This window comes from Siphateles boraxobius, unplaced genomic scaffold, assembly GCF_051911475.1.
Source record: "Siphateles boraxobius isolate OS27281-9 unplaced genomic scaffold, OSU_SipBor_1 46, whole genome shotgun sequence".
Lineage (NCBI taxonomy): Eukaryota > Metazoa > Chordata > Actinopteri > Cypriniformes > Leuciscidae > Siphateles > Siphateles boraxobius.
The window spans coordinates 14,155,277-14,182,577 of record NW_027509097.1 but is presented as its reverse complement, the minus strand read 5'-3'; the positions used below and the strand labels follow the sequence as shown (position 1 = coordinate 14,182,577).

The 27,301-nt window shown below is 39.3% G+C and overlaps 3 protein-coding genes across 5 annotated transcripts in view; all 3 read right to left on the bottom strand.

Moving 5' to 3' along the window:
* The window catches only part of neurl4 (neuralized E3 ubiquitin protein ligase 4), a 32,972-nt gene extending 29,480 nt beyond the window's left edge, over nucleotides 1-3,492 (bottom strand). For both annotated transcript variants that reach the window (XM_077200980.1, XM_077200981.1), the window contains exon 1: nucleotides 3,287-3,492. In XM_077200980.1, the coding sequence (XP_077057095.1) occupies nucleotides 3,287-3,451 (165 nt within the window). In that variant the 5' untranslated portion in view covers nucleotides 3,452-3,492. The remainder of the gene's footprint in view (nucleotides 1-3,286) is intronic.
* A 1,160-nt stretch (nucleotides 3,493-4,652) lies between these two features.
* On the bottom strand, nucleotides 4,653-8,843 carry shbg (sex hormone-binding globulin). The gene is made up of 8 exons (XM_077200978.1): nucleotides 8,618-8,843; nucleotides 7,509-7,600; nucleotides 7,182-7,371; nucleotides 6,312-6,473; nucleotides 6,034-6,193; nucleotides 5,808-5,956; nucleotides 5,157-5,343; nucleotides 4,653-4,937 (listed from the first exon to the last, which is right to left on the bottom strand). Exons 1-8 carry the CDS (start codon nucleotides 8,696-8,698, stop codon nucleotides 4,780-4,782), a joined length of 1,179 nt encoding a protein of 392 aa, XP_077057093.1. The 5' UTR covers nucleotides 8,699-8,843; the 3' UTR covers nucleotides 4,653-4,779.
* Nucleotides 8,844-12,280: 3,437 nt separating this feature from the next.
* zbtb4 (zinc finger and BTB domain containing 4) lies at nucleotides 12,281-24,900 on the bottom strand. Of its 2 annotated transcripts, XM_077200977.1 has the most exons (3): nucleotides 24,436-24,900; nucleotides 15,918-21,011; nucleotides 12,281-15,791 (listed from the first exon to the last, which is right to left on the bottom strand). In XM_077200977.1, exon 2 carries the CDS (start codon nucleotides 20,619-20,621, stop codon nucleotides 15,918-15,920), a length of 4,704 nt encoding a protein of 1,567 aa, XP_077057092.1. In that variant the 5' UTR covers nucleotides 20,622-21,011; nucleotides 24,436-24,900; the 3' UTR covers nucleotides 12,281-15,791. The 2 variants fall into 2 exon arrangements, with proteins under 2 accessions (XP_077057092.1, XP_077057091.1); XM_077200976.1 differs by having other exon boundaries at nucleotides 12,281-21,011.
* Between the last annotated feature and the right edge of the window lie 2,401 nt (nucleotides 24,901-27,301).

The window sequence follows — 27,301 nt, the reverse complement described above, 5'->3', positions numbered from 1 at the left end:
CTGAGCTGGATTTTCCATATGGTCATCTAAACGCATCACAGCTCCAAGGACCAGCACTAGAAGTATAGCTACCCTTCCGTTGAAGCTGCAATTACCCATTTGATCATAACTTTGATTGACGTGTATCATTAGCCAATCAAATTTCGATGCGCAGTGACAGAACGCCCTCAGGCCCAGCGATGTGTAGGCGCTAGCCCCCGCTGATGTCATCAACCGTTTGAAATGTTGGCGGGTTGTGAGCAATGTCAGTGAACTGAGCTATGGCCGCTGCCTTCACACCTCTTACCAGTCCAGTTGACGATCTCCTTTGTGTGCCTTTTTCAAGGCGTTTGTTTGGAGAGAAGAAAGAGATCATTTAAAAAGGAAGATCTACACCTAAGCTGGATGGGCTGACCAAGGCCGGAAAAGGTCCGCACTGAGCGGAACAGGTTATTTATCATTCACACAGGAAGTGCAGTGAGGAACGGAGTGCAGCCTTACTTTTACTGTCTATGGGTGCAGCTGACAACACTGTGAGGGGTGTTAGTAAGCTTGTTACCCTCGCAGTGCTGTCAGCTGCCCCCTGTTCTCTCTCCCTCACATGCATGCACGCACGCACACAGACACGCAAACAGTATCATTCACACAGGAAGTGCAGTGAGGAACGGGATGAGGAGCCAAAGTGCAGTGAGGAACCACGTTCACGTCTGTCTGTTTAATGCTGGAGCCAGCAGACTTGTTCAACATGTTGACGTTAAAGGCCCTTTTGGGACCAAGTTTTTGTAAATGTTTTAAGAGTAAGTTTTGTCGCTATGCAAGCATTTTCATCGACTAGTTCGTTAATAAAAAAAGTTACATTGTATGAATTATTTCTTATGTATATAAATATTGTGATCAGTTTTAAATAAATGCAAAAAAAATATTTTCAACATTCATGGTTGTGTGTTTCATATTATTTTTAAATCCATGTTATATACACTTTTAAACTATAAGTCCTTAGCTAAACTATGAGTTTAATGTAATTGGTGGCTAAGAGCCGTTTGTTAAACAGAGAAGAAGACTTATTATAAATACAAGATGTGTATTATAATATTAGGCACAGTAGCTTCTTTTCTTTTCTTTTTTACCAAGAACTTTATTGAACAATGTGAAAAACCATAAATGGCCCGGTACAAAATAGGGATGTCACGATATTCGATCAGTTAGAAGACGCATAAAGCTTGCCACAAAGAACCGGCAAATGTAGCCTAATCATTATGAATGTGTCAAATATAACAAGGAGACATTTTAATTGTTTCTTAATAAATAGTGTTTTCTGTGACGATGCTGACTCGCCACCTTCGCAATATTGTGAAGGTGCCTACAGAGAGAAATGCACACATCATACGGATTATAACACGGTTGTCTGTTTCTTTTCGTTTTGAATTGTTTTGTTTAAAACTAGACATTTCAAGCTTAGATATATTTCTGAGTTTCTGTTCATTTATGAGACAAGCTCCAGTTCACATGGGATGCAAGTTATATCGCGTCGGCGCCTCCATGTCCTGATTATAGGCTGCTATATTTGCTTCTTATTTATTAAATCCAGGCAATTGGTTAAAACATTGATTAAAATTAAGATACAATTTATACAAAACAAAATTCACTTTAAAGAAATGCTTTATACAAAACAAAACTTAATAAAGCGGTCAAAATGATGTCTCTCGATATTACGCATGATTAGGCTACTAATACTGGCTGATAGGCTGATCACTTTTCATATAATCAACATAGATGAAATGGAAAAAATAACATATTATTTAAACATAAATATGAAACTAACTTTACTTTAATGGCTACAACACGTAGGCCTACAGTACAGAGAAATGTAATGTAATGAAATGAAATGTAAAGGGGGGGGCGGGGTTTTGAATAATAATCAAATTATTGCCAGCGATTGTGGAATATTATTTTTCCTTGAAATGCCCATTCCCACAAAATACGAAATGTCTTAATCAGACAAAATACAAGCATCATAGCATAAGAAAGAAAAGTAAATAAAGAAGTAAAATAAAAATACATTAAAGTAGGCCTGTCTATCCGCCTTATGAAATGATACTGACTGAGAATTTGCGAACAGGGAACATCAAATAAACTTTTTATCATTATGAAACTTGTATGATGATATTACATTCTGATTTAAACTATCTACTAGCTGCAAGGTGGATGTGAAGCAAACAAGATATATATTATGACAATGAGCATCTGCATACAGCAACTTTCACATTTTGTAACATTAATCAAGAACACCTAAAACACGAATTAAAAAAAAACAGAAACTGCTAATATGTCACAACATAATTGGAATACCTTGTTGATGAATAAACCAAAAAAGGCATTATTATTACATAATTATTATATATAAATGATATTAATATGTCTATAGGGTATTACTGTTGTCACTGATTTTGTCTCACAAAATGGAGGGAGAAATGATTATAATTTTTAGGGAAGATAATATAATTTTTTGTGTTTTATCTTTGCATACTTTGTAAATGGGAAAAAAAGTAATACTAGCCTAAAATTCATGGAGCCTGCATGGTACAAATATTCTATGTGGGCCCCTTTCTACCCTAGTAGGCTACCAATGAGTGGGCCCTTCTCTTGTCACAGGGCCTGGAACAACCTTCCTACTTGTTCTCTGTCACCATGCTCTGCCTGTTTTGGTCATCTCAATTTTTGTACCGAATCTCCTGATTGATTCAGTGGCTCACTCATACCACTGTAAAAGATTTCACCTGCTGAAAGGGTCACTGAACAAATCAGCGAGCGAATTTGAAAGAATTCAAATGAATCGATTCCCTGGAATGAGCCAAAACCAGTAGCTAATGGCACTTCAAACGGTGTGTATATGTTTACATTGGCTTCCGATGGAACAAATATAGTAGTATTTCCCAAAGAAATATGCGGTGTATATCCAGACCGTTGTGATCATTAACAGATTCATCTCGTTAACCCGATGACAGTCCCGGAATAGCCAGGCAAGACAGCATTCAAACATCAACAGCACTGACAAACCATGACAGCTCACTGCAAACCCGCAGCACACGCACGTCCTGAGACATCCACACACCTGAACACCAAACACATTACCTATGAATAAGCTCTGACAGACCCTCATGCTTAAGTAATAAACCACTGCAGACGACATGACACACACTCACACCCTTTTCTCTCTCTCTCTCTCTCTCTCTCTCTCTCTCTCTCTCTCTCTCTCTCTCTCTCTCTCTCTCTCTCTCTCTCTCTTTGGTGAGACATGCTTGTTTACCTTCTTGTCGATGCGGACAGTGAAGACATCGCGGTCCCTCAGCGGCTCCCGACTGAGGACCAGGCCGTGATTGAATTCCTGTACCGGCTGATTTCGTTGAGCGGTTCTGTTGGAGTTCGACAAACCGATCAGTTTTCCGCTGCGCGGATGCAGCTCAGCCGCCATCTTCGCACGGGCGGCGCGGTGCACGACAACCAGCGTCGTTTTGCGACAGTAGAGTGCCGCTTGTGGGCAGTTCGCGCTTTGCCATGGGTATATTTTTGGCATATCAGTGGCACTGAGGATACTACGTTGTTTTATACACATAATACGATTTTTAGATAGACCAGCAAAAATAAATTCTTATTTTTAATTTAAATAACATTACAGAAAACGAGCAAGGGCTGATAAAACTGGATAAATAGGTTAAATGACAACTAAATTCTCAAACGCCACAGGTCACAACATCACAAATGAAGTATTAAGTGGTAAGTTAAATAACAGGCTCACACGAATAACTGTATTGACGTAATATTATTATATAAGATAACATAATACTATATTATATTGACGTTAACAACTCTATCAATGGCTGTTTTGGGGAATTGTTAAAAGCCGAGTTTTCCTAAGGAAATAATTTGAACAGAAAACTAATGAATCGATTGCTGATACAAAATAACCCCAATTCAAATTTATGGGCACTATATTACGTTTGTTGAAAATCCTCTAGATGGCAGTGTATTACTTTATGAAGCTCATGATGTAGCTAAAACATTAGATGGGGGTTGGACTTACTTTCCAGAGAAATGTCTTCTTTTTATTCAAATCTTTTATTTATTTATTTATTTATTTTTGCTAATTTACAAACGCCTTTTATTTATAGATTTATTAGTATTGTCCTAGGCAAAAACTTTAAGTCTTATAAAAAAATCCACCATTTGAAGTATTGCATGTTTAACTATGATGAACAAACAGACATAATAAATAGATGAACAATTTTAACAGTGTAGTTTCCTCCACAACAAACAGTTCAGGGAAAATATATTGTGAGCAGATTATTTTTAACACATGTTAAGATGTTATCAAATTACAAAAAGTGTCAAAATCTTATTAAAATTTTGTGTATTTAGTATACATAAAATTCTAGATATTAATTTATCCATTTTAAAATAAAGGAGTTGGGTTGAAAAATAACAGATTTATCAGACTAAAACATGGCTTTATGGAATGATAAATGAATGAAACTGCATATTTTATTGATTTTGATTTATTTTGTTCACTGAAAGATTTTCATTGATAAACATTCCATTTTAGATGTGTTTGTAAGCAGTTCAATGGGATTATCCTTTGTTCAATCATTAAATGACGGTATTAGAAAGACGTACCATTTAATTTCAAATGTATTTTATTGCTCAGTGTAAGTACATAACAGCCCATCAGTACATTTTTGGAGGTTATTTTGGGTCACCTGAACATTCAGTATTTTTAAATAGGATGATTTCCTTGAATCTCTATTAAGTGAGTTCATTCATTGCTTCTGTAGGACAGCTATGAGATGACACCGCTGTGTGTTTGTACAATGCCCGATCAAGATCAATGACCTGGCCCTGGACAAGGATTTTCTCCAGACACCCACGAAGGTGATGTGTACTCTTTGTCGCCTCACTGTCACCTGAAAAAAAAGAGTTCTGAGAATCAACTCAAACAAATCCTCTACTTCAATGTAAAGTAGCAAGATTTGTTAAACATACTCCATGAGATAAGACACAGTAGTCTACTTGACAGATACAAGTAAAATATAAAGAATTCAACACAAAACATCAAGGATATTGGTAAATGGAAGAGTACTTGAGCATGGAATTTCTTGCTCACTTCCATCTTGCAAATTCACCTGGCATTCCCCCAAAAGTCAGTAGCATCCCCTTTTTCCACATGGTGAAAAAGTCCAGACTTTCCGTTTCAAGCTCTGATTTGCTGTTTACCACAAGTGAATGTTTCAGTATGGTAAAAGTAAGTGTTGCAGGTTCACGGGGAAGGTCAACAGTTTCCGATCCCTCTTTCAGGCCCAAATGCACCTCCTGTTTCAATGCAGAAAATACTTAATGTCCCATTAGTTCATTTTAGTTAATGCATTAACTGAAATGAACTAACAATGCTGAGCAAAGCATTTTTTACAGTATTGATTAATCTTTGTTAATATTAGTTTATAAAAATACAACTGTTCATTGTTAGTTCATGTCAGCATAGGTCCATTAATTAATATTAACTAATACTCTTAATAATGTATTAGTAAATGTTTAAATGAACATGAATGCTTTAGTATTATTTCTCCTTGTTAGTTCATGTTAACAAATGGAACCTTATTGTAAAGTGTTACTGATAAATGTAATGGAAAGTTTGCTTGCAATAGACCTGTATATTTTTAAATGATAGTAAGAGGATCAGATGTTACATCAGTTTTCTGTGAAATAATCATTGGCGGTTTAATCGTTTAAATGCTAATACCATTTCATTAATGATGCAATGGATTTTTGTTTATTACCTTGACATCTTTATGCCCATCTAACTCTACTGCAAGACCATCTAAAATATACTGAAATCCTGTGCTTTGGAGACTCAACGCTGTCCCAGTCCAAGATCCAAAGATCTCGACTGTGATACCAGCCTCTTCTGTCTTAAGTCCAGGAAGATCTGTCGTGATATGTTCATGTAAAGATAACGTCAATTTATCTGCAATGTAAGTTTAAACATACATGATTTTCACTCACCAGATGTATTAAACACAGCCACTCCGGTTCCTGGAAAATAGCTCCCTCTCTTGATCTCGGAGAAGCAGGGCTGGGGTTCCCATGTTGAGTCTGTATCCCAGGGGGTGCTGAGATTTAGCCAATGCCCTCCTCTAATACACGCATCCATTTCCGGTTGAAACTGAGTAATAAAAAGGACACCTATAAGCTTGTTTTATGTGTGGTGAGTCAATGTTATTTTATTGATTTTTTTACCATTTTTCAATTAGAATGTCATTGGAAAATACAATTAATCTTACTGGATGGAAAAGCTTTTGTTTGTCCACCAGCATGCCACCAACAGCCAGACGTATCTTTCCTGTTAGTTCTTCTTCTGCCAGTTTAGAATGAAGACCGACTACAAGCTCTGCCTTGTTGTTTACCTCTAGCACCACAAATTTGCCCTCACTGCGCAATTCCAACTGTCCAAAATCATCAGAGAACACTTCGATGTTTGATCACATAATGAATGTTAATGAAATGATAATTGTTCTAAACAGAGCTTTAATTATGTTTCAAAATGCCATGTTGATTCTGGATGTCTCAAAAGACCACACATATTTTTGTTAAATTTGAAATTGTTATATATATACTACTACTACTGTTCATAAGGCTTTGAAATGCTTTCATTCCGCAAAGATGCATTCAATTCATCAAAGACATTTATGAATATGATGTTGAATATGTATTATGAATATGTTGTTATAAAATATTTCTATTTACTTTCTATTCATCAAAGAGTCCTAAAAAATGTATCACCGTTTCCACAAAAATATTAAGCATCACAACTGTTTTCATTCATTCATTTTCATTAATTGATAATATAAAGAAATTATTATTGATCAGCATATTAGAATGATTTCTGACATTGCAGGAATAAATTGCATTTTTAAAATATATTAAAATACAAAGCAGTTATTTTAAATTGTAACAATATTTCACAATATTGCTGTTTTTGCTGAATTTTTGATCAAGTAAATGCTGCCTCTGTGAACATAAGAGACATATTTCAAAAACCTAAACATTTTTTTACAGAGCCAGCAGTAGTAGCATACAAAGGGCTGTTGCTTTAAAACACTATCAGGTTTCAGAGAAGTCAGTAGAGATTAAAAAATATAAACAGTATTTACCAAGTGCCAGGCTCCATCATTGAGTTTGTGACCTCCCTTTACGCTCACTAAGATGTCTGCTTTCCCAATCTGCATTTCAGGTATGCCATCACGCAGTGAAAGCACAAACCAGTCCTGTCCGTCTTTGGTGTCTCCATAAAAGATGGCTCCCTCTGGGTCAAAGGTCCGAAACTCAAAGAAAGATGTGATGCTGTATGTGTGAGGTAAGACAGTGAATTCTACCACTATGATTTTCTTTATGTTTAAATTAGAAGACGATGACCAACTACTGCAGCCAATTACGATTTAGAAAGTGAAGTGAAATCCACAGATTTCAAATCAACTCACCTTGTGATGTCAGAGAGATTTGCGCTCGTCTGCATTAAGGGAGACCATTTGGACTGTCTGTGTCCAAGATTGACAACTCGCTTGCCGGATATCTGTCTCAGTCATCCCATAAACCAGTGAATGGATTTGACATCATACATCAAATATCATACAGCAGCAAAGCATGCTCAGATTACATTTAGACATATCTCACTCACTCTTGCTAAAGGCTAGGTAAACACAAGCATCTGCGACATCCCAGACAAGCCGCCAGTGTAAATACTCCTCCTCCGGGCAAGGAGGGTTCAGCGAATTCAGAGTTGAATACGCCAACAGTGCAATGTGCACTTTAAATTGCAGTTAAAGTTGTTTCAATGCCAGCCAATCAGCTCAAAATATACATTGCCTGCAATGTTCTATCTTATGTAATTGGTTTTCCCATGTAGAAGTCGGGCATGTTAGCAGGTGCATGGCTGGTGCAGGTGCAAGTTTTTTAATTAAAAACTTAATGAATTATAAAATGTTTCATATAAATCCAAAAAATTAATTGAAGTGAAATCATAGAGATTATACAGTATTATCTATTTTATATCTAACCAATGAATTTGGCTTGAAAAATTGTATCTTTAGTGTAATATTTCCATTACATAGTACATCACTTTACATTTGATCCAAATTGAATCCCTCAATGAGTGATTTAATTGAATGTAAGAATTTAATTGAAAGAAAAGGCAAAGAACGTTTATTTTCTTTGGCACTCATTTCATACTTCAAAGTTAAGCTTATTGAAATAAATCCAATTCATCTGATATTACCAGAAGTTGTATTTCTGAGTGTAAAGTAAGTGAGGATCAAGCAAGCTGGCAAGCTTCAGTATACATAGAATCTTCATTCATATGTGTGTTGTCAACATTTAGGCTTTAGTTTTCAATTTGATTAAATCGCATGGTAACATTTGCTTTTGCAGTTTTTCCCTTGCATATCATATGTAACATAGTAAAAGGCACCGGTTTCTCAACATAGTTGCATAGTAAAAAACAAAGGCCTTGGTGATTATATATCTTAACTAGCTTTTGAAATGCTAGTTTAAAAAATATATTAGACCTGTCTTTTAGAGATCTCTTACTCACCTGAACACCTGACACTCTCCTGCACAGCAGAATCAGGTACAGGCCTAAAAATAGTATGACCGCTTCCTTAAGATAGTTCATTCTCTTTTAACTCCAAAGATTACAACATGAGTAGAAACAAGAAATAATGGAATCAGACCATAAGCTAGAGGGCTTTGTTTTAGCCGAATGCTGTCAGACTACCTCTCTGTCTCTTTCTCTGATAAGTGACTAAACTCCAGTCTAGCACACAGCCTCCCCAGAAGACCATAAGGATGTCGACATCACAGAACCGGGAAAATATTGATTTTGGGCTTGTTTGTTTGAGTGTATTGGTATTTTGTATCCTAATAACATGGTGATTAATTTTACCAGTGTACTATCATAACCGCCATTCAGTTATAAGCTTTTGTTATGGTGTTTATTGACTACAGAAAATTAAGTGAGTGAGAGTAGGGCACACAATGAAAAATGACTGAATGGATGGTGGAGAGTACACTGTGCAAAAATTGTACCTTTAGGGACATCAAGATAATATAGCCTTTTGGGGTAGATAAGGTACAAATACATTTTGTGACTTCTATTAAAGTTAAAACTTTTGCAGATTTCTTTCTGACAGTTGACCTCTAAAAACCGTGTGTGTGTGTGTGTGTGTGTGTGTGCGTGTGTGTGTGTGTGTGTGTGTGTGTGTGTGTGTGTGTGTGTGTGTGTGTGTGTGTGTGTGTGTGTGTGTGTGTGTGTGTGTGTGTGTGTGTGTGTGTGTGTGTGTGTGTGTGTGTGTGTGTGTGTGTGTGTGTGAAATATAATATTTTAAATAATCAAAATATATAAAATAATAATATAATATTTTTTTTATTTATAAATAATTTTAACATAATTTATGTGTATTTTCTGAATTTTTTTTGTGTGTGTGTGCAGACTTTATCTCTTCTCATCCTCGACCTGGCAGTTAGTCTGATTGCATAACAAATGAACTTTGAAAGGTCACTGATGTTTGTTCATTCAGTACTGTGAAACCTTGATGTATTACTATAGGGATGCGTAGGCGTTTTTTATTTTGTTCTTAGAAAGCTAAAATTGCACCTACATTGTTTGGTATATTTCAGACTAAAACTAACAATCATAGTATCAACAGTTGTCAAATTAATTATTGGAAACAAAAGTTTCACTATTTTAAGTATTTCATTCATACCCTCTTGCACTGTTTTTGATTTCTGGTTACAGCCCGGGTCTATACAATCCTAATTGGATTCTATACAATTCCCCGAAAATCAAACTGTGAACAAAAACGTACAATCAGGTACAAATAATCAACTTTTAATATCAATACTTTTCACACATTACAAAGAATAAATATCTGAATTTTTGATTTATAAAAATGTTTTTAACCACTATTTTTAAGACTACCCCTCCCCGACACCCGTGATTCACTTACCATCATAAATTTATAACAATTATATCTCGGTCTAAACCTAAAGTAATCTTGACAAACTATATAGTATTTGAAAGCTTTTAGACTTTCATAAAGTTTTCATATTTGGAGACTTCAAAAGAAATGACAGAGCAATAGATAAATAGCAATAGATTCTTCATTTGTGATGTGGTGCCAAACTATTACACATGCTCTGATTCTTTCTGTATGTTTTTTTATGTGTTTTAGAGATTGAATAAAAAAAAGAACATTATTTAATATCTATCTTTAAATTACAGGAACATCTGTCTGTGTGTCTGTCTGTCTGTCTGTCTGTCTGTGTGTCTGTCTGTTAATCGTATATATAAATATAATATAGCCTAGCCTATACACAGACACACATACATCTATCTATAAATTACAGAAACGTCTGTCTGTGTGTCTGTTATTCGCATATCTCGGTAAAAGAAGCACACATTGAAGATGTTTAGATGATGTTTAGAAGGTTGTGATTTAAAAATAAACATTCTGACATTAGAGGCTTGGGGTTTAAAATATCTGAATATTATATTTTATTCATGGCCATCATTTGTAGTAGCCTATTCACAAACTGTTTGCTCAAGCGTAGCGTTTTCTCAGAGTTCACTGTGTAGCTGCTATAAAATATTATATTTTATTCTGGTGCGTTTAACGTTATCGTTTTCTCAGAGTTTGGGCTCCTGTGTAATAGTAGACTAGGCTATTCAGCAACTCAAACATACCAAACCAACAATTACTAGTAAAAACACACAAAAACCGATTTTGCACGGGCATATCTGTTAATTCGCATATCTCTTGAACCGTTAGTCCGATGGATTTCAAACTTGACAGGTGTCTTGCTACCAGCACGAGTAAGTGCAGTGCCGAGTTTGACGTTGTTTGGATTAGAAATGAAAAAGATATCGTTAAATATATTGGTAAAGGAAGCACACATTGGCTTTTGTGGCTCTAGCCGCTGGCCACTTTGGCCTCATTGCAGCACCTCATTGCATTACACGAGATCCAGTGGGCGGAGTTGGGTCCAGATCTAAGATGGGTAGGTTTAGGGGTGGGTTTAGGGATCAGGGGGTGGAGATGGGAAGGTTTAGGGGTGGGTTTAGGGATCAGGGGGTGGAGATTGGTAGGTTTAGGGGTGGGTTTAGTGATCAGGGGGTGGAGATGGGTAGGTTTAGGTATATGTAAGGTGGGAGGAGTTGGATCTGGATCCAACTCCTCCCCCTGGATTTCGTGTTCTGCAGTGAGGACTCACTCTTGCTCATACTGCACACTGAGTGGCCAATCCCCAAAATAAACATTCTGAAATTAGAGGGTTGTGGTTTCAAAATATCTGAATATGAATATTATATTTTATTCACGGCCATCATTTGTAGTAGCCTATTCACAAACTGTTTGCCCAAGCGTTTTCTCAGAGTTCACTGTATCTGTAAGTCAGCTACACTGTTTAATTCTGAATATAATATTTTATTCTGGTGCGCTTAACGTTATCATTTTCTCAGAGTTTTGGGCTCCTGTGTAATAGTATTCAGCAACTCAAACATACCAAACCAACAATTACTAAAAACACACAATAACACGGGCATTTTGCACGGGCATTGCACTAGTATTTTAAATTTTCATAAACTTAGACTTCTATAAAGTTTATCAAACTTTACTTTTACTACTTTTCTTACTTCTATAATAATCTATGAAGTGTTCCCTTTAAAAAGATACCAAACTTAAGTCTGTGCTCTGAAGTATTCAAGATTTTTTTTAATTTAAGTTGGAAAAATCATTTTCAAGTCTATGCTCAATAAGTGGGACAGACATTTAACAGCTAAAACAACTTTTTATTTTCACAAACTTTGAAAATAAAAAGTTGTTAAACTCAGCAAGACACGGGCACCTCAGGACTTCAGTTGAAGAGCTCTGGCAAACAACAAAGAATTGTTTTGTATTTTGGGTCTACCTCTTTTGCTTTTGAATTTCTGCAGGTGAAACTTTCAAAGCATTTTCATGCTTAAACCCTAAATGAAAAAAAGTCACAAAATTTCATATGTTTTCACATTTTTTTCACATTTCATGTGGCTGACAAAATATTTTTCTTTATCGAAATAAGTGGGGAAGAGTTTTTTGTAAATTAATTTACTGACATTTTAAATAACTGGCAATTCAGAGCTCTCTTTTGCACATCTGTATTTTGTTTTGAATGTTGTCAAAACTGCCAACACTGCATATTGATGATGAATTCAAAGATATTTTGCACGTCATCAGGTTAATACTTTATTTGTATGGTTGTAGCATAGACAGAGGGAGTAAAGAGAACAGGAGCAAAGAAATTAACTGTTGATTGTAGACTTGAATCGGCAATGTATGCCATCAAACCTCTGTATTAAATGGTCACAAAGTCAACAAGACACAAATAAAGTTTTCAAACATTTCACTTCTTTGAAACTGCCCAAATATAATGTGGACCTCTAAAACAATGGCACAATATAACATTGTCACAAAATACCAGACAATTTAGTCACATGCCTACAACTATGACCAAGTGCAGAACATATGTAGCTGGTAGAATTAAGTCACTGTGATTGAAATTTCAACCTTCCAAAGGTTCCTTGTTCTGGGTGGACCAAGAAGAGGCTATTTTTTTGTAGTTCAGGTATTGTTCAAAACCAAACGTACTGGACAGATCTATGATTATTTCAGTACATATGCCCCCAAAAGGCGTTACTTCATTTTTAAAACATTTATCCTTTTTCTGTGCAGATATTCAGTAGTTTATCCAGATACTGACAGAGAAATATTTTTTTAAAGTAGGACTAGTAGTAATAGTTGCCCACATAGTCACAAGTGACCTCTTTTAAGCAAAATATCTACTAAATTTCATTGAATGTTTGCTGATGGATGAAACAGGAACATGAGAGCGTAACTCATTTTTATGTTCCACAAAGTAATACTTAAATAGAATGTTTTATAGAAAATGGTATCACAATTTCTTCTTTGTAAGGTGCGTTCAGATTATGTGCATATACTTATTAGCTTATTTAAATAAAAAGGCATCTTGAATGTAAACATCAGAATTTTTGATTTGGTCATTTTAAACCAGTTACTGATTCAGAACAATTGATCCAGAACAATTAACAATTGATATTTGGGCCGATATTTAAACCCAATTCGACTTAAATACGGTACTCAGTGGGGAAAAAATACATTTACAAACCCAATGTTGTTAATTCTCTGAAAATAATTGTTACATTTTTATGTGAACCTCTCAACAATATATGGTTGTTACTAACGGTTTTTACATTCGTTTAAATTTAACATTTACTTTTTGTTTAACCAATCACTGATACAGGTAGTTGATGCAATTCATTCATTTATATATTTCTAGAATGTATGTGAAAATGTTGTCATGGTGGAGAAAATACAGCAAAAACAAGAGGTCAAACACAAGTTTGTTGGTAGCCATCGAGGGAGATTGGCCTTGATTTGGTTTCCTTTTCCTTTACCACAACACACCCTTTCTCTCACACACCACACTCTTACAATGCTAACAAAAGGCTTGTCCTCATACCCGAGTGAAGCTACATGATCCACAACCATTCATTGCATTGTGTTTTACCCTCAGGAAATGAACAGTGCTGCGGCTACATTGCACAGTTTCACACTTAATTCAAAGGAAGAAGGTAAAATAATGAGAATAGACAGGGAGAGGGTGTTGGAATGAGAAAGAGGTGGGGATGGAAGGCCTGTATTTGAAAAGCTTTCGTAATGCTTGGGGAAAAGAAATAAGGCAACATAGGAGTTTTTCTTTTTGGTTTTAGATTTGAAAATTTTGATACTGAGGGGTTAAAAAAGAGAGTCCAAAAATTTTTGTGATTACATGCCTCAAGAGAAAAAGCAGGAGAAAATGAAATGAAAGAACCACATATGAAGGAAAATTGAGTTTTGTGACAACACCAGAAGATACTGAAGAAGCAATTGTTGCTCATGCGTTGTGGTTATATTGAATCCAAACTTCCTTGACATATCCCTAAGTCTACTGTATGTATATATATATATATATATATGAATACCCCATAGCGGTTCGATATTACATGTTATTTTTCAAGTCAGCGTACAGAAATGATCTACCAAACTATCTTTATTTTTTAACCTCATGACTAAATTACATTCATATTCTTATGTACTTGAATGAGCTTCAAGTACAAGCCTTGTCTCACTACCAAAAAGGGAAAAAATATATAAATCAAACAAATAATATAGTGAAAAACAAAAGAAAAAAAACAAGAAAGTACAAGGGAGAGCTCAAGCCACTCCAGTGCTATAAGTCCCATAGTGCAAGCCCTGCAGGGGCGTCAGGACTGACTGACGTCCTCTCCTTTTCTTCTCTCTGAGAGAGAGTATTTGCTAACCAACAGAAATGGTGGCTTGCTTGTAGTAGATTGTTTTCCTAAAACTAACACCAGCTACTGCCTCTTACAAGTAGCTACCATTTTCTCTGTCTTTATAAAGGAAGCTCCATTTATGCTAACATACTGCCCTGCTGTGCTTTTCTCCACTTTACTCCCAAATTTTGCTCACACTCTCACTGTATTTTAATCTTTGTTTGTCTCACTTTGTTTCACCCATTCTGTCACTTCTCAAATTCAGTCAATGAATGGAGTGTCTTTGGTGGACACCAGGGGGCAGTGGGGAGGAGAAGGCCACAAACATGAAGTCGACTGGAACGTATGTTGTTGGAATAGATGAAACAGTTGGCAGGAGTATTGGAAGTACACAGACTTATTTCATAAATGATCAAGGATTAATACCCATATCCTACAAACGAAACTATGTGAAACACAATCTGTCTCCATACATAACATGGTCAAAAGTAGAGTGGATTCTAAATCACCATACATTTGATCTTGTCATGATAATCCTTGTTAGTGAAGGCATCACATAATAATATGTTTAATCCACATGACATGTAGCTACACCATCAAGTTGCTATGCTATGACTTACGAAAGAAGAACTTCATCTATGTTTTCTATTTACTGACCTATTAAGATTATAATAGCTTTTCCAGGAATGTTGTTTTTACGTGAACTTCCATGGAACTGACCAAGGCTGATGCAGCACAAATGATTTTAAGTGCGCATGCCTACACCCCCAACACACCCCACAAAAACACTTACACAAACCTGCAGGTACACATAAAGCCGGAATACTGAAAAACACATGACTGGAGTACCGATGTAAGATATGACACTATGAGCTACCCCAAAGTCTCCATGCATTACCTCTATACAAAATCACACTCTGTACACACTCATACACACACAAACACACACACACACACACACACACATAAAACAGCTGCTGCATCTTCCTTCCCTGTGTGTTGATCATTTTGCTTTCAATGATAAGCCACCCTTGCATTACTTCAAGCAGTATAATTAACACAACTATTTTTATCATTATTGTTGTTATACTGTACTTATTATGGGAAACAGACATAATTCATTTAGCAAAACACACATCCTGTTAGCTGTTATTGTTCATGTGTTATCCATAATATCATAATGATTCTGAGGATGGATATCCAAGCTCTACACTACAGAAGAGGCAAAGAAGTGGTGTGTTGAAGGTGCATCTTGGCAGTGCCTGAAGGGGGCGTTATATTTTTTGTTCTTCACTGCCTTATAATCTTTCCTCCCCGTCTTCAAAAAACCCCTCCATCTTTCCATCACGTTTGATTCCTATGTATGCCTATGCATTTGCTGTGTTACAAAAGAGAAGTAAGAGCTGTGTAAGAGTCAGTTAACAAACAGAAAAACATAATTTCCACCCTTAATGGCCTCCTCTGCTCTTTTACAGGTATTCCCTTACTGCCAATGTGTACTCACTTATGGGTTGTCCTGCTTTGTGCTACTGCTACCGCCACTGTTGTATAGGCTGGGGTTCACTACTAATGGATGGGGTACTGTGCCTGTTAAAGGGGCGGCAGCATAATTGAAAAAAGGCAAGAAGGGTAAGGGCTCTTTGTCCCCTGATGCCATCATATTTAGAGTCATTGGAAGGGCAGCAAGGTTATAGGGGTATGGCAGTAGCTGTGGGCCATACAGTAGATGATAGGGGTCAGGGTAAAAGGGCAGTTTAGCAGAGTCAGAGTGGGATACCATCTTCCCAAGTGATGGAAAAGGTAGGGGTCCAGCAGGGTAAGACATCAGGATTTGCTCCTCCTGTTTCTTACCAGAGCAGTACCCTCCAGGTATGACCAAGGGAAGAGTAAGCTCCTGGACAGGGTAGACTGAGCCCATGTGGTATTCTGTAGGAGTGAGAGAGGTGTTGTCCTTTGATTCAGGCTCTGCTGTGGGCACTTGAGAATGTAGCAGGGTGTGGGAAGAAGGCTCACTCATCCCAGCTGAATTCGCATGCAACATAAGACCCTGTTTTTCTGTGTTGTGCCTTCCTCTGTGGGATTGGCTTTGCTCCAGCTGTGGTCGCAACTGTAGGTCCAAGGGTCCTGGAGAGTGACAAGGTGACTTTAAATACCTTTGAGAAGGTCCTTTTGGAGTGGTTTGAATGACAGAGCATGTAGGAGATGGTATTGGACTGAGTGGTTCCTCTTTGGGCACTACCAACGACACCTCCTCATTACAAAACTGTTCCTTTGAGATGTTGGATGGATGTTTAATCTGTTGATCAAGCTCTCTCTTTTTTGCCAGTATTGTTGTCATGGATAAGTCTTGGGCTTGGCTGCTGGATTGAGGAAAGATTCTTAGATCCTGAGCATCTTGTAAATCATTGAAATCTTCATTTGGATTAATGTCACATTCACTAAACACATAACCTCTGCCTGTTTTTAGTGATATGGGTCCAGATGGAGTTGTTTCTCTTCTAATCTGAGGCTCTGTCAGCATTTGAGAAACCTGGACTTGCCTGTCGTTCAGAGTTTTGCTTCTTTTCTGTTGGTTTAGTGTGTCTAAATTCCGTTTTTCTGGTGTTCTGTAGTCTAGGCACTCTGCACCATTCATTACTAGTACACTAGGGAGGTTAGGAGAGATGACGTTAAACCTTTCTAAAGTGGGACTTTGGATAACTTGGGAAAACTGTGCACACAATGGACTGTGGACTTTGTCATTAGTTGCCACTTTGGGGCTTTCACAATTTCTGACTCTTTGGTGTTCTTCCATGTTCTCACCTAGTTGGTTGTCAGTGATTTGACAGTCTGGTTTGGAGTAATATATGACAGACACAGGCTGTACTTGTTCACAATTGGTGTCTAAACCTTTGCTTGGTATAGGCTCCGCTGGAGAGGGTGTGTAGCTTGGCATGTCTTGCTTTTCCTGTGTGTATTCAACCTCGGTTGAACTGCCTAACTCATGTCGCTTGAGGTGGCAATTGAGTGCAGCAGAGGTTTTGCAGACCTTATCACATTGTGAGCATGTATATCTGATCAAAGGCCTCCTGCCCAAGCGAACTGGGCTGCCTTTCTCTATGGACCGTCCATCCACTCCATTCTCATCCACTTTCATTTCCACCTCGTTTTTTGATGACTGAGAAGTGAATAAAGTAGGGGCAGACAGGGGCTTATTTTTGGGATGCTGAGTTCTCTGATGTTCCTCTAGCTTGGACTGTGATGGGAATGGTGCCCTGCAAAGCATGCACACAAATTCAAACAGATGTGTCAACTCATGTTTGTCTCGTTTCCTTGGGCTGGAGAACCAGCGGCCACATGTTCCGCACTCAGATGCCTGATCTTCCGACCATCTTTGCTTGATGATAGAGGATGCTGTGTGTTGAGGATTGAGTGTAGCCTGAAGAACCGATGAAGGGAGAGGGAGATCAGGCTTTCCATGAGTTCCCTTTTCTTTTTCCTTCTGTTCTGTTCTTGAAGAGACAGGAAAAGTGTGTGACGTTTCTTTGACTTCAGCTTTCTGTGGATCAGTAACTTCTCTCTGCTCTTTCTTTACCTTTTGTCTCTTTTCCTCTCCCTCATCTGCATCTTCATTCTCAACTTCTTTATTAAAATTTTTTATGAGTCTCTCAGCTCTCCTCATAGGCCTCAGGGATCGTTTGTAGTGCATTTTGCGTTTCCAGGCTTTTGCCCCCTGCATATGAAGAGCCTTTCGCTTGGGTTTGTAAGAATAGTAAGGCCTCCATAGGTTGTCCTCCACATCATGGTCGTTTCTGTCCTCCCTGACCTCCTGCCGGAAGAAATATTTCCTCACTTTACCTTTGAGTTTAGGGTTTTTCCATTTGGACTCCCCCTCCTTTCCTTCCTGACTGGAGTTGCGGTGTTTACGTTGGTGGTGATGGGTGTGCCGTTGCTCTCTCTGGTCTTCTTGTGATAGGTTACTCTTTTTTGGTTTGCTGCGTGTAGGGCTTTTGTCTCTCCTTAGATCTGTTTCAGAGATGCTCCGTTTGACAATGGCCTCCTCCCCTATGCGCACAGTGATCTGACAAAGTGGACCGCTGCCTTTGACTTCCGATCCCACCGCTAAAGGTATTGTCTTAGTTGACTCTGTTTTATTGTGAACTTTTCGTCCCTTGTGAAGTTTCTCTGTTGGCTGTCTGATTTTCAAGACCTCCGGGTCTAAACTGACAGAATCCCACTCCCTGTATGCATCTGTGTGCTCTCTCTGGCTATGTTTTCTAATCTGTTTTTGACCTGTCTTTGTATGATTTTCTGAACTTCTTTTTCTCTCCTCTGAGTCCATCTTATTTCTGTGAACAATAACAGAGGAAGAAACTGCAGTGCTGTGCATGATGACTGATGGTTTACTGTGTGCAAATGCAATGACTGAAGAGACGGCTCCTTCTCGGCACTTTGGATTTTTTCCTTTGCCATTGTTACTACCTGACAGCCATAAATCTGACCCCTCTGTCTCTCTGGCTTCTTCTGTCATGTCTGTTTGGGGAGAAGCTAGTTTTTTACCCTGCTCTACACCCAACCTGATAGGGAATCCCTCAGGCTCAGGCTTGATGTCTGGGGTTTTAAGATCTTTCAGGAAAGACTCCAATTTTTTTGTGTCTAGAGGTTGTGGGAGGCTACCATCTATAGATAAAGGCAGGGTAACTGATGAATCAGAAGTGAGTAGTTCATCAGCCATTGGCTGACTATATGTTTTGTAAGGTCTCTTTAGAGATCGCATGGGCAACAGGCGGTACAGTTTAAGGCCATTGATCTTCTGCTTGTAACCGCCATTGGCTGTTTTCTCACTTGAGATCAAGCCAGGATTGATTCCATGGAAAGCCTTTTGATGTGTTTTAAGGTTGTAGTAGGTAGGAAACGCCTCCCAGCAAAAGATGCATTGGTAGCGCCTTTCACCAGTGTGCCATACCTCATGTTTGGTGCGGTACTCAGCCAGAGCAAAAACCTTGTCACAGTAGTGACAGGGGTACTTTCGGCGCCACGAATGCACATTGGAGTGTCGCTTCAGGCTAGACAAAGTCATGTAAGAGCGCTCGCACACCGAGCAAAAGTAAATGATATGTCCATCCACCACTTTTACAAAGTGATCCTCTTCCCCCAGGGCATCCCTGCAAGTCAGTGTTTCAGCATGAGGCGCATAAAGGTCGCGCACTTTCTTTATGGGTCGTCCAGGCCTTGTTTCTTGTCCATGCTGTTCTGGCTTTGCAGCCTCATCTGCTCTCTCCCCCTCCACTTCACCCTCCTCCAGGGGCTCTTCTTTGGGTGGCACTGGAAAAGCTGGCAGCCCTTGCCTGCAGGTGGCCTCATGGGATTGCAGTCTTTTATTATGGATGAAGGCTTTGCCACAGTGGCGGCAGCTGAGTGCTCTTCCCCCCCGATGGAGACGCATGTGAACAGTGAGGGACGAGGCAGTGCTGAACAGACGGTGGCACACCCCACAAAGTAGTTCTGGCTTCGGAACTGCCCTAAAGGAGTCATGGAAAGATGGCGTGGGGACAGTCGAGGGGGAGGAAGTTAGAGAGACAGACGAGGGTGAAGGAGGAGGAGGAGGGGTTGATGAGGATGAGCGAGGGTTGATGCTAGGGAGAGGAAGGCTCAGTTCAACATGGAGGCTGTTTGCCTTCCGTTTTTTGCCTTTTGAACTCTCTGGATCCTTTACACCTTGGTCCTGGTAGGCTCTTGCGCTGAGGTTGAAAAGGATGTGTGCTGTTTCTGTTGTTGAATGCTCTTTGTACCCATTATTGAGACTAACCCCAGCTGTCTCTTTTGAACAGTCCATTTTATTAGAGTGTTGTAAGGTAGATTTTGAGGTACCACTTCCATCAACAGAAAATGACAGAGATGGCTTGCAGTTCTTACTGACTGGAGCAGTTAGATCAACTGGGAAGGAGGAGGAAGAGCATGGCAAGCGCTCAGTTTTTGATGATGTTTTGGATAGCGGTTTGTCTCTGAATGCTTCCCCCTTCCATGCTGTGCCATCTGACCTGTCTCTGTCATGGTCGTCAGAGGAGGAAGTGGGGTGGGATGAGGAGCAGTGCTTCTGTCCAGAAAAGCCAGGCAATCCAGCGCTGAGGGGAAAACTGAGGGATATCCTCGTAGTTTTGGCACCATCTGCCTCCTCCTTGCCCTCTCCCATCCTGTCTCCTCTCATGTGTTTATTTCTGTGTTTCATTGGATCCTTGTACAAGTTCTCTAAGATGTTCTCCAAGGCTCTTGTTGGCCAAAAACAGAGCACTAGACAGTCAAAGGGTATATCTGTAGTCCAGCAAGGTCCAGGAAAAGACTTTAAAGAGTGTCTGTTCTAGCTATATCTTCAGTGCAGAAGTTATCGATTGAAGGATGATGGAGAACAGATATTTCAGATCAAGAAGATGGCAGTTCATGGAGGTCAAGTTCAGAGATGATGACTCCTAGATGTAGGTAACATTGTGCATCTTTGATTATCTTGTTATAAAACAGGACAGGGATTGGCGTTCATTGAACATTCAGCTCCAAGAGTGCAGCACAGGTGTGGAGAGGGTCCCAGCCATCCTCTCCCGACACCATGACCCCGCTCTTAGTCCTGCAACAGAACGAAAATAATTTGTTTTTAAATTTTCTGTTTTAATCACAGGGAACATTGTAGATTTTAGACAACCACAAACACCAGAGATTTTTGTGCTAGTATTAAACTGACAAGAAATACACATGACAAAAAAGTATGCACTGTGTGGTGGCAAATCACCGTGCTAGAATTAGCTGGTTATAAAATACAAGCTAGCACCAAGTAAACAATCCATTATGGTAGTCATACACATGCAAATTCAGACAAGTCAGATAAGGTTGGTTGCAGTCATCTCAGTTTCCGAATTTGGCATGACAAAATCTGAAAGTGTGGAAAGAATCTCAGCAATCAACCCCACTGAGTCACAGCATTCGCTTCACCTAATTGAACACTGCTAAGATTTAATTAAGATTTCCCCAACAGGGTGTTATTTATAGTCAAAGTGCTCCAAATATGCCTAGACCGAACAGGTACCAAAATATAGATGGCCTTTTGAACGGAAGCATCTTGTATTCCTGATAAAGTTATTTGGATATGTGTATAACTATGTAATTTTACTATATAGCATGTAATGCAGAAGACAGAAGACTGGCATGTCAGTTCTTCTTTAGCAGTCTGAGAGTGAATAGTCCACATTGTTTTTACATCCATAAACCTTTTTGGTTGCTTATTTAATGATCATCTGTTTGTTAGCCATAAAGAAAGAGCATTCTTAGTTAGCACTAATGATGCGACACCAGAGAAAATCCCCAGTCATGGTTTTCTGCCTGCGTTTTAGCCAGCCAGCCAGGCAGGCAGGCCTCTGTAAAATTCCACAAGCAGCCCTGAACACACTGAAACTAGGTCAGCACTGTTATTGCAGAGAGAGAAAGAGAGGAGGAGGGAGAGCAATGGAGAGAGAGAGAGAGAGAGAGAGAGAGAGAGAGAGAGAGAGAGAGAGAGAGAGAGAGAGAGAGAGAGAGAGAGAGAGAGAGAGAGAGAGAGAGAGAGAGAGAGAGAGAGAGAGAGAGAGAGAGAGAGAGAGAGAGAGAGGTGGGGAAGAAAGCGAGATCCAGGCCTGGAGACAGGAACAGCCACAAACACACACATACACATGCACAGAAACACATATACACACACACACACACACACACACACACACACACACACACACACACACACACACACACACACACACACACACACACACACACACACACACACACACAAACACAAGGCCAGTCAACAAGCTGCATGCACACACAAGCATTCTCCTCTCAACACGCAAACACTTTTGCAGGCGTGCAGGCACATATGAACCGGTCTGTCTGTAAACAAGTGGCTTGACAGCTAGCGTTACCCAGCTCACCACAAATGCAGCTGCTGAGCGTGTCCAAAGGATGTCCTGCATAATAATAGATGTTACATAAGTGTGTATTTAGACAGGAAGAGTTGAAAAAATAATTTAAAGCTGTCCGGTACTTGTGACTGGCCGCTATGGCGTAAAACAAGGCCTAAGGATGACACAGTTTTGCATGGTGATCGCATAGTGAATGGACAAACACATCTGCCACCCCCTCATTTTCTCTGTATGTCTGTCCCTATTTATCTGTCCCTCTCACCCTCCTTTTTCTTCACATATGACGCACACACTGCTTCTCAACAAACAGTTCCTGGTGCAAGAGGCTGGCCAAGCGTGACAAGGCCTTTGCCTTCCCCCTCAAACTGCCCCTCTACTCAAACATCTGACCGATTGAAAGAGTCAGAGCTGAAGTATTAAAGTGTTGCATCTTGCTAAATGAAATATTATGTCAAGTCAGTTTTAAAAAAGGGTTGGCAAATTGACTTTAAATGTAGGAAATTGAAAACAAGCGTCACATCTGCGTCATCAGCTGGAACGTAAAGTGCATGCTAGTCAACCAGGTAAAGATTTTCAATTTACACACAAGACAGCTAGTTTTATAATGCTGTCACCAGTGGGTTAGGAACTGAGAAGAGGCTCGGAAGAAGCCGGATAATGGGCTAAAGGTCTTGAATTTAGCTGTGCCAGTGAAAGAGACCATGGACTGAATGGCAGTGGAAAAGGGTAATGAGTGAAGGCCGCCTGTTTCCGTGTGGCCGTGACGGGGCCCACCAGGGTGAGGCTGACTGTGAAAAGGGGGCTGTCGCTAGATACTGAACTCTGCACAACCCCCTGCCAAAAACATAGTGGAGCCAGCCAGAGGATAGATGAGGGGTAGGGAAAAGAGCAAAAAGGAGGAGTGGGCTGTTTTGGAAGAGCAAGAGGGAAGCAGTTGGGAGATGGAGAAGGATGGTCCGAGGTTGAGTTTGTGGTTGAATGTCCTCACTCCTTGCTTTCCCCCTGATTAATTTATGGTATCTCTGTGATTTGGCATGACGGGCTATGCTCCAGCGAGTCTGCATGTGTTATACGCTGTGTTCGACATGGTCCACTGAGTTTAAACTTGACAAGTGATTCACATGAATCTGTTGCTGTAATATGATCAAGGCCAATATTCTAAGTAGAGCACAACTAGAAGAAAATTTCATCACAGATAGAGTGAGAAACTCCACTGGTGACCTGGCTGAAGCTACTTCCTCTATATCATGCCTGAACCTGCTTCCATAATGCTTTAGTTTGTTTTGGAAGACGAGCAGCCCTGCCATGATCCGTTCTAACACTGATACCTATTTTGCTACAGTATGGCATAAACTTTATGGTAACATATGCCAGAGTTTAAATTACAAATATCGAATGCTAGCAGACTTAAACATATAAGCGGTGACAGTAAATAAAATTTGACCCTGGCGTATATTCAACTCACCTCAATAAAACCATACAACTTGGCTGCTTGGCTTCTAACGACCTCTGACCCTATGGCCTTGTAGGGGTTGTTAATAGTGTACCACCAAGTATGCTACACAGGAAAAGACGTTGTAAATTTGAAAAGGGAATGTGCATCTTATAATATCATCCACCCTACGTAAACACAGGTAGATGCTGTTTTTTTAGGGCTCCATATTACAAGACGCCACTTGGTCATTAATTTTAAAACCGAGTCCTTCGATATTGAGATAATTTCATCAGATGTAAACTTACCACAACATAAAGTATCCAAATTCAGCAGAACAGAAATATGGAAAGAGAACGCAAAAAGTATGAAGCTTTATTCTTATTTTACTTTAATCTTGGAGCGACTCACCAGCCATGAAAAAGAACTGCGTGGTTCAGCCACAACAGCGGAGGATAAGGGAGACAGGCCTTGATTAGCACACACACAAACCCACACACACACACATTTCTGGTGTCTACACAAAACCAAAACAACATCGATATGATATGAGAGTGGCACAGAAATGCAAGAAGCAGGAAGAGGTGAAGACAGAGAGATAGATCAGAGGAAAAAGTCTCTCCTTCTCGCTCCCATTCTCCGCTAGGCAAGCACACAACAAGACAACGTACCTCGGAAAACCTTCTGCTGCATCTCGGCTGCGATGTGTTCTCTCTCTCACTCTCTCACTTTCCCTCCCTCGGTCTGTGTGTCCTGGTCTGCGTGTTCCCGTGTGCGTGTATGAGTGAGAGAGAGAGAGAGAACACAGGGAAAGACAAGCGCGTGCATACAGGCAGCGCTATGTAGAGGGCAGAGACGACTCTCTCGCACTCTGACTCTCCCCCTCCTTCTGCCTCTCTATCTCTCCTTCCCTCGCCTGCACTCTCGCTCACTCTCTCTCTCACACTTCAGTTTGCCACTGACACATGATTCTGGGCTGTTTTTGCATTTTTTTATCTCCCCCAGCCTTGTACCCCTTACTCACCCGCACCCACCCCCCAGCCTCATTTTAATTCCAATTCTCTTTTTTATTCCAAATTTTTTTGTTCATTGGACACACACTTTCACCATGCACACTCTCTACATACACCAAGCCTGATGATAGCAAGGAAGGGAGGGAGGACGGGAGCGAGGGAGAGAATGAGCGAGTGAGAGGACGCCATTTAAGCAGTTTGTTACGAGCACTGCCAGTCCCCAAAATGGCTGAAAACAAACAGGAGCCATGCCAACAGAAAAAAAGCTTGGCCATAGAGACAAGAAGGGAAAGAGATAAAGAGTAGGAGTGGGTAGAAACAGAGAGACGCCTGACAATACTTGGGTTAAACTCTTTAATAACTCTAAATAAGTGAGGTAGCCAAAGGAGAGATCAAAGAGAAAGGCATGGACATTCACTTTGGTTTCCATTTTCTCCTCTCTTTTACTTCCCTGACTGAAAAGAAAGACGTTTATGGCAATAAGCGGCGGAACAGAGGAGTAAACATTGGAGTCTTTGGCCGAGACGGCCCTGTATGACAGATTTGGCCTTCTCGCCATTATGTGAAGCAGAGAAATAGCACCTCAATGTACTTTTGGTCAGAATCAGAATCAGAATCAGAATCAGACGACTCTTTTTTCCAGCAAAAACTGGTCCTGCCTTCATTTGCTGAAACAATTCGTTTGACATTTGCTGGATCGATCAATCCAGTTCACTGTCAATGTGTAATCTATAGCTATTGAAAAGTTCAGAAACCACCTGTTATAAAACTGTTCTACAGAATTGTGTGTGGAGCACTATGATTTAAAACTGTCTGTCTTGACATTCAGAAATATTTTGGACCTGCGGAGAGAACAGGGCAACAGGATAAAGAAAATTAGGGCTGGGTAATAAAGCTGGGTAATAAATTCACTCTTCCTCTTCTTTTCCCTTTTCTTCATGCCCAAATTTCTGCCGAACAGCTCATTATACCCCTCATCCTACGTTCCTTTCCCCTGTGCCCCTCGGTCCTTCTCTCTATTTTTCCTTTCTCTTTCGCACTCCTTCTTTTTCTCTTCTATTGTATGCCAGCCCACTTGTCTCCATGGGAACTCGTTTTGGAAGGGGTGTTGTTCTTATGATCTCTCCGACTTGGTGGAACTTTGTCACTTTTCTCACACCATTCTCAGATTCTGTTTTTCTACGGGTTCTTATTTTGAGCTCGATTAAAAAACGTTAATTTCACATGTTTGTATTTTGTCATTTGAAATGATTTGTTTCTTGGGATGTTTATTTTGTAATTCATAATAGTTAAGGTAACTTATTTAAAGAGGTTCACCCCAAAGTGTTTGATATTTTAAGTTATGAGCTGTTTGGGAATAGGTTTAGGAATAGGTTCAAAATGCACCGTAAAGGTGTAATACATTTCACCATAGTCAATATTAAGTGGTGCCAGAGAACATGTCAAGATATGTAGGCAATGCATGTTTTAATCACTTGGTGTGGGTAAGAAAACCTGTGGAAGTTTGTCTATTTGATTTAAGATACCTTTGGGATAAGACTTCAGTTCAAGTCAAAGTCAGTGTGATAGCAAATGTTGTGAGGGTGACATTTAATGCAAGGATCATGCACTAAGTAATTATACATTCATGCTATTATGTTATTATTTTAATTTAAAATTAACTTGCTCAAGTGAATAAGAGGCCAAACAGAGGTGGTCTTTCTTCACAAACTAGAGCCATTCAACTCTGCAAACAAGCTTTGTCATATTCCAAATTATTGTATTTGTCATTTGATTGCCTCTAATCTTTGTCTGCTGTGAAAATAGGTGGCTCAAATGTTCCCCTGCTCACTACTGATCAAAGGCCGTCTTTAACATGACATATGGATCAGCAGACACTAATGAGAGGGCAGTGGCCAGCTGAATCTCCACGGTAACAAAAGAGGCTGGGACATCTGGAGTCAGCCACACACAGACTCCTGGAGAGTTTTGGGGAAGAGGGGGTCGTCAAATGTCCGCCTGTAATGGGTGGACTGGATAACAAATATGCCAGTGGGCAGATGAATGAAATGTCAGTTTAACCCTCTGAGGCTTGGTAGTTTTATATCACTGTGAGTAAATGATCAGTACAAATAATCCATGTTTGCACAGCTTGTGTAAAAAAAAAAAATATTTTTTTTATTTCCTTTATTCATATGTATCGAAAACTGTACAGATGACATTCATTTAAGTGAAATAATGAAATTAAATGGTTTCTTTATTTCAATTTTGTTGCTATTGTGTTGTGGGCAACTAGATGTAAAACCTGATTTTAATTAGAGCAGCTGATAGAATCCTCATAACAGCAAGAAGCTCTTTCTCTGGCTATGTAATTGTTCTAATTTTCTATTTTTATGTTAACTTTTGATGTTGTTAAACCATTTTCTGTACTTTTTCTCAGAGTAATTATATATATATATATATATATATATATATATATATATATATATATATATATATATGTCCTAACACCATGGAGTAACTTTGTTATTCTTGGATGATTTCT

Bases quoted from the DNA above. Each gene is read 5' to 3' on its own strand.
- shbg (XM_077200978.1), bottom strand. From the start codon at position 8,698: ATGAACTATCTTAAGGAAGCGGTCATACTATTTTTAGGCCTGTACCTG. The intron at 7,601-8,617 runs GTGAGTAAGAGA...TGACTGAGACAG, and splicing joins GGAGAGTGTCAGGTGTTCAG to ATATCCGGCAAGCGAGTTGT. The intron at 5,344-5,807 runs GTAATAAACAAA...GCATTGAAACAG, and splicing joins ATGGGCATAAAGATGTCAAG to GAGGTGCATTTGGGCCTGAA.
- zbtb4 (XM_077200976.1), bottom strand. From the start codon at position 20,621: ATGAAACACAGAAATAAACACATGAGAGGAGACAGGATGGGAGAGGGC.